This window comes from Belonocnema kinseyi, chromosome 1 (assembly GCF_010883055.1).
Source record: "Belonocnema kinseyi isolate 2016_QV_RU_SX_M_011 chromosome 1, B_treatae_v1, whole genome shotgun sequence".
NCBI lineage: Eukaryota > Metazoa > Arthropoda > Insecta > Hymenoptera > Cynipidae > Belonocnema > Belonocnema kinseyi.
The window spans coordinates 88,427,732-88,435,105 of NC_046657.1; the positions used below are offsets into that span (position 1 = coordinate 88,427,732).

Genomic DNA, 7,374 nt, shown 5'->3' on the forward strand with positions numbered 1-7,374 from the left:
ATAGAAGTTATTAGTATCGTTTTATTTCGTGGACACTCCTCTTCAACCCTTAAAAAACTTGTCACGTTTCGAGCGAACCCTGAAGTATGAGTTCAATTTTTTGAAAATCTTAAATTTCTCCATGTTAATTAAATGAGATTTAGAAGTGTCTTTTGACACGTGTTATTATTTCAGTTTCGAAAAAAATTGCACATTTTCTTTCTCCTACCGCCAGCAGCCTTACCGTTTTTAAGTTCTTAATTATACCTCTAAACTCAGTGACAGACTTTCAATTGAGGTTTCTAACGAATCATGTTCTATGTCGTACTTCTTGTGTCCTATAGCTTCATCTCCTAATAATTAGTCTTTCAAAGTGTCTAGTATCCCGTCTGTATCATACGCAGTGGGGATAAATAAAACATTAATATTTTCAATGAATCTTTACAATTTTTTCCACCACGCTCAAATTGCATCTGTGTAGAAAAAATCAGAAATTTTTTTGAAAATATATCCCAGAAAAATGTACCGCAAACAACTTTGACGGAATAAAATTGAATTACTGTGTACAAGTAAAAGGAGTTAAGTGGAGAAAAGAAAGTATTTTGAATTTGAATGGTTGAAGTGGCTGAAGGGTTGTTTGACCTCCACGTAGTTGACACGATCACGTTACACAAGGCAAACCAAGAAAGAAGAAAGGAAGGAGAGGAAGTGAGCGAAGATTTGAAAACCGCCACATTGAATCATAACGGGTGATCAGAGGGGGGTCTATAGCTAGAAGGGGGCTACGCAGGAAAAATACGGAAGCGCACGTGAAAAGGAGCAAAGGGATGGGGGTAGGGTGGCGGCAGTGGAATCAGCATCTATGAATCCTGTCAATCGTTCTGTCGTGATTGGCCGAAAAGAGGTGGTGGGGATGGGATATACTGTATAGCCAAAGCCGCGCAGCCCTCTCGCAAATCCACCACAATAAGTCGGTATTCCACTTTGGAAGTTTCATGGTCATCGTCATCGCCAGACAGTCTTTCGACCTCAACCGCACAGTTAAGACCTAGACTTCGGGTCAAGACTGTTGAGAGGTCTTGCAGAGAGTATCCGAACCGGAAGTCAGTTCTGTGAATGAATCCTGAGTGTTTCCAGAAAAGTTTTGTGTAGGAGGTGACGTTAATTTGTGTCGTGATCAGGAAGTGAAAAAATTTCGCTTAATGTCGAATTGTGAACTGATTAGGGGTGGCTCGACCCTTTCCTTCAGCGGTCTAAATTCTTTGGAACAGTTGCATCAAAGGTTTGTGACAAATTTTCTTTTATTTTTAACTTAGGGAATTTGCAAATAATTTTACTTTTTAGTGTTAATGTAATACTGTATTTAAAATGATCTTGGACTTTATAAGTTTTTATTTTGTTTTTTAACTGTGTGTTAAAAATACATATTTTGGGATTTTCGTTAGGCTTAAGAGCAATATCAAAAAGTAATTTTCTTTTGTTCAATATTTACAATACAAAAGATAAAGCTCTTATTTTTCAAAGATCAGAGAAATCTGAAAGTATTCATTGTTTTGATTTTTGTGCTTTTTCTTTCACCTTCTGAGAATCTTCGTTGGTTAGAGCGTGAGAAAGCAGCACGTGCGTATTTATTTTATTAACTCTTGTTTTGATTAACTGGATGAATGAAGATATAAAACTACAAAATTTTATATGACCATTTTTATTTCGTTGTGTTGGCAAATTTTAACTTTTAAAACGAAACATGCTACTCTTTACAATTCAGCTTATTGTGTTTTTAATGAGTTGAATAATTTTATTCATAGTAAATTATAATAAATGGGACAGGTCAGTATTTTGCTGAATACGTAGAAATTTGTGAAAACGAAGAAGTAAACGGTCGGTTAAAAGTTTAAATTTTGGTTTGTTTTGATTCACTGAAAGAATAACAAAACAAAAACTAAAGTTTCAAACTACTGTTTACTTATTTAACTAAATTTAAATTAATTCACTAGAATTCCGAGAATTGTTTCTTATTTACATCGTAGTCCAATATAATTTTATTTATTGGAAAGCTTATCATAAGTATTTTCTTTAACGCGAGATAAATGATCGGAGTCTCAATATGAAAATAATTTAAAAATATTAAATTTTGTTATTAAAAAATTTATAATGGACGTTCTAGGCTACAAATGTTGTTAATAATTAGTGTTTTCTAGTAAAAGTTAAATAAATTTAAAGGAGGAAATTTCATTTTTAATTTGAGATTCGAATTAATTTTTACGTAATAAGACAAAATTTAGACAATGTATTGTAAGTCCATTATGTTTTCATAAAAGTACGTATTAGGAAATTAAATTACGCCTTTTTCCATAGAACGGCGGACCGTTTTATTGAATCCGAAAAATGTGTTGTTCATACTTTTGCTACCAAATTTTGTTATTATTTTTTTTACTTTTAAGACTAAGTTTTTAGAAAATTAACTTGTAATGTAACTTTAAAAATTTTTTTTGAACTTGTGACGTTACATTTCAATAACATACTCAACACTGATTTATTAATTATACTTTTCTAAAAAAAAGTGCCCATGAATGTAAAAAAAACAATAAAATTTGGTTGCAAAAATACTAACAAAACATTTTGCCTGTTTAATCAAATATTTCTCCCGTTTTATGGAAAAAGTCGTAATTTAATTTGCTAATACCTTTATTATACTTTGTTTGGATATGATGTTGCATTTGTTCAATGGATAATAATGAAAATATCATTGATCTTTGCATTTTGAAGTAGAAGAAAAAAATACTGGCATCAAGACCAAATATACTAATTAACAATTTTGGTTAATTATTATTTCATAAACGGATACAGTGCGCTGGAATTATTCAACAACACCCGAAAAATTATTTAAATATCGGTTAATTTAAACGGAAGATGGAAAGCCAGATTAAAATGTTTTCGACATTTCTCTTCGTTTTCTGATATTTTCGTTATTGCAAAAACTTGTAGTAAAACGGCGAGGCTTGAGCTGATTCAGCGTAAACAAAGAAAAGCCTTAAGTTCTCAATGCTTAGGGTCGAAAGGAGAAAAACGATCGATTGACCAATCGACGAAGAAAGGGACAGATATGTTTCTCATTATTACGTCTCACTGCTTTCTTTTATTACACCCAAGCAAAGAAAGTGAAAGGGATGGTTCATGAAATGGGAATAAAAAAAATAGAAATGCACATGCAAAAAATTTTTTTTTTGTACATGTTAAAAGAAAGTCTTTATTTAAAATTATAAAATGATATATGTACTTTAATTTTTTCTAGTATAATTATAAGAATAAATTAAATAATATCTACTAACTCTGATCATCAAAAATTGACCTGAAAACACCACAGAAAATACATTTTAACCTTCTTTGGCGCTCTATAAGAATGTTGATTGAAGTGCATTTTGTGATTGCATTACATGCGTTTGTAGACTGTAGAGGTACTGACTTATTTTGTTTCCTTTTTTGTTCTTAACTTTTCACAACTGAAACACCTATTAATATTAATCTTGTTTAATAATAAAAATGCTTCCCACCCAAAGATTAAAATACTGAAGTCGATTGGGACAAGAGGTTGTAAATTTGATAAAAGAGCCTTGGGTTTAGTCCTTTTCACAAATTCCGTCAAGGGTTGTTTGTTTTTCGTCTACTCAAGCCACTGCAGTCGTCTACCCCTACCGCCTACCTTTATTCTTCATTGCAAGACAGTGGCAGAGCCAGCCGTTATTTATGACTGGGAGTCGGAAGGACTCTTTGGATATGACGAACAATAAGATTCGCAAGCTACTTTGAATAGGCAAAATCTGACTTTCCGTGTCCAGGCTAGAAAATGCTCCACTTGAATAAATCAACTCTACCTTTTCGACATAGGCACGTAGTTTCCCTAAATGTGGCAGCAGGCTGGGCTCAAAGAAAAGTTGACTTTTAGCCTGAAACGTGCAATCCAGTTCTGTTTGCAAACCCGTTTTCTCGAAACTGACCATGACTGTTACAAACCCTTTGACCGTAGCCAGAACTTTGCTGCTGGGGAAATTTTATTTTCAGCGTTTTGAATTTTATATAGGTTTCATAAAATTTTACCTCAGGTTTAGAAACAGCGGGGAAGATTTTAGAACGATTTATATGTACTTAACTTTTGGAAAGAAGGGTCGTAACATAATTCTGGCTATAATACTTTTACCTGAAAGATAATTATGGATGATTTTGATTTATTTGCATCCATTAATTTATTTAACATATTAATTATGTTATTAAATTTATATTATTATGAATAAACGATTTGATTTTTGAAAAGTGTCCCCTTAATTTTCGTATTTTTGGTGAAAAAAAAACGATGTCCTACTTTTGACTTTTTTTTAATTATTTAAGGTCAAAGAAATAATTTAAAATTTTATTATAAATAAGCGCCTAGCCCTTATATACTGCGCCAATTTAATAATAAACATTTTTGATTCCTTCAAATCTCTTCTAATCCGTTTTATTGAAGAGTAAGCCCAACAAGTCTACAAAATAAAATAAAAATCTTTTGAAGTCTTTATTGACCTCGAATTAAAAAAAAAGTTTTTGATTGAAAATGATTCATTTACTTCTTGAACTTTCTACAGTTGAATTATAGGCGAGTATTAGTTATGAATCATCATCTTCAAACTACTATGTTTATCGAGTTTTTGTATTCATTTCCCAAAAACTTTTTATCATCACTGATATTCAAGAAACTCATTCTGCTTTTGAACCACTGCAATTTTGATTGAATTCTGATTGAAATGGCCAAGGAAATATTACGTAGCTGAAGTTTGCAACGTTTATAAAACAAAACAAGTTTTTGTTTCTATTTTACATATAATTTTCAAACCCCCTAGGTGTGTAAAACTTATTCAGCTATTAAGAATTATTGGAATTAAACTAATTTTTGTTTTACTTGTCACCAGGTGCAAATAATGACCAAAAGAAATTTCGGAAATTTTATAATTTCGTTTATAAACATTGCAAACTTCAGCCACATGAAATATTTCACTTTCATTCAAATATATAATTCTCAGAAAAACTCCAATAAAACTAGAATTTGGTGTTTCACTTTGTTTGGATATGATTTGGCATTTGATCAATTCATAATATTTTTAATATAATTTTTATGCTTGGCATTTTGAAGGCAAGAAAAATACTGTCATGAAGAAAAAACTATTAATATCAATAATTTCATTTGTGCGTTTAGTTGAACCGTAATATGTATTTGCAATATAAAATGCATTTGAAAAATAAGTTTTGTGAGCATGATTCAGTGAAAATTTTCTAATTTTTAGTGATACGATGAGGGATAATTGGGAATCGGCAGAGCCCTTAGTGCTAAAGTCGGACCAACAACTGCAGCATCAACGTCACCCAACACAGTATTTACAACAACAGCAGCATCATCAGCAACAGCATCAGCAGCAACATCATCAGCAACAGCAGCAGCAGCAACAGCAGCAGCATCATCAGAATCACCAGGAACAACAACGACAAACCAATATTCAGGAGCAGCGGCATCATCCCCCCCACTCGCCAACCACGCCCTCTTGGGGTATCGCGGATAGAATAGTGGTGAGTAATCGCCGCCCCATCGAACCCTCTGCACTATCAAATCCCTTTCTCTTTTCCACCTTCACCCTCTTAACTGCGTTTCTCTTTTTACTGCACCCTCTCCATTTGTCTCCTTCTCACTTGCTCGCCCTCTCCCCTTCAAAACAGCAAAATGTCGGATGCTGAGATGCACACGCGTACACGAACTTCTTTTTCTTTCATTATTCGTATTTTCAGAATAAAACCTTTTTTAAATCCGTAAATGTCAAATATAAATCTGTATGACACAATTTTATGAAAAGTTCTGAATCACTTGACCTTGAATATGCAAGCGCATTTAAAACAAAATTTTGGTGTCGAATATCCATTCCAATGTTTCATCATATGTAATCTTTCCTTGAAATTGCAAGGGGTTACTTTGTCAATCTGCAAAGTAAATGCAGTGATTTCAAGGTGAAAACAGAGTGATTGCAATGAACTTTGTACACAGATTGGATGAGTTGTGTACGCCTCGCTTCTTTTACAGTCATATCTTAAAGAACTGACTGCAGATTACAAATAAGTTAAAGTAAAAAGTCTCAGTTGATTTGAGTAACTCATTGCAGATAAAATTTCATTATCTCTCAGTGTTCGTTTTTCGGATTTTATCTGCTTCAACGGAAGAACCCCGCGTAACGAGGCTCTCCCCCGTGTTAAATGTATAAATGGAAAGGATCCTGGTGAGTAATCGCCTCACCGATGGACCCTTCGGTATATCAAAATAAAGTCCATCTCACTCGGCGTATCTTTTCATCTCTCTTCCACTTTCGCCCTTTGTAAAGTAGCAAAATGTCTACTTCTAAAATCTAAATGGCCTTTACGTATTGGCATAAGTATGGACCTCGCTGAAGTTTGCAACGTTTTAAAAAAACGAATTTACTAAAAAAAATTTTTGTGCGAGACCTAAAATTTAAAAGTTTCAGATAGGTCTGTTTGATGAAAAAAGGTACCCGCAAAAGTTTCAACCCCCTATCTCATCCGGAACACCCTCGTTTTCAACCCCTAACACAGCGAAAAATCGGGAAAAATCCTCGAACATCCAGACCTAAAATTTTATGTTTCAGAATCGTTCTACTTAAAGTTTAAAGATGATAAACAAAGTTTAATTCCCCTGTCTCACCCGGAACACCCTCGTTTTCAACCCCTACTATAATGAAACTGAAAAAATGCTACAAAGTCCCCTAACTTCAAGACCTGAAATTTTATGCTTTAGAATGCTTTCATCCGATGTCCAAAGACAATAAAAAAAGTTTCATTACCCTATGTCATCCGGAACACCCCGTTTTCAACCCCCAAAATATTGAAAAATCGAAAAAAAATTCCCTAAAATCCAGACCTAAAATTTTATGCTTCAGAATGGTTCCATCTGATGTCCAAAGACACTAAAAAAAGTTTTATTCCCCTATTTCATCCGGAACACCCCGTTTTCAACCCCCAAAATATTGAAAAATCGAAAAAAATTCCCTAAAATCCAGACCTAAAATTGTATGCTTCAGAGTGGTTCCATCTGATGTCCCAAGACACTAAAAAAAGTTTCATTCCCCTATTTTATCCGGAACATCCAGTTTTCAACCCTCAAAATATTGAAAAATCGAAAAAAAAATTCCAAAGGATTCCCTAAAATCCGGACCTAAAATGTTATGCTTTACAATGGTTCCATCTGATGTCCAAAGACACTAGAAAAAGTTTCATTCCCCTATTTCATCCGGAACACCCCGTTTTCAACCCCCCAAATATTGAAAAATCGACAAAAAATTCCCTAAAATCCAGACCTAAAATTTT

The 7,374-nt window shown here is 33.4% G+C and overlaps 1 protein-coding gene across 2 annotated transcripts in view; it reads left to right on the forward strand.

Moving 5' to 3' along the window:
* The first annotated feature begins 913 nt into the window (after positions 1-913).
* LOC117167086 (protein hunchback-like) overlaps positions 914-7,374 on the forward strand; it is a 17,283-nt gene continuing 10,822 nt past the window's right edge. The window contains exons 1-3 of one of the 2 annotated variants that reach the window (XM_033351726.1): positions 914-1,261; positions 5,295-5,418; positions 5,455-5,574. In XM_033351726.1, the coding sequence (XP_033207617.1) occupies positions 1,182-1,261; positions 5,295-5,418; positions 5,455-5,574 (324 nt within the window). In that variant the 5' untranslated portion in view covers positions 914-1,181. Of the gene's footprint in view, positions 1,262-5,294; positions 5,575-7,374 lie in introns of both variants that reach the window. The other variant, XM_033351716.1, reaches the window with a different exon arrangement.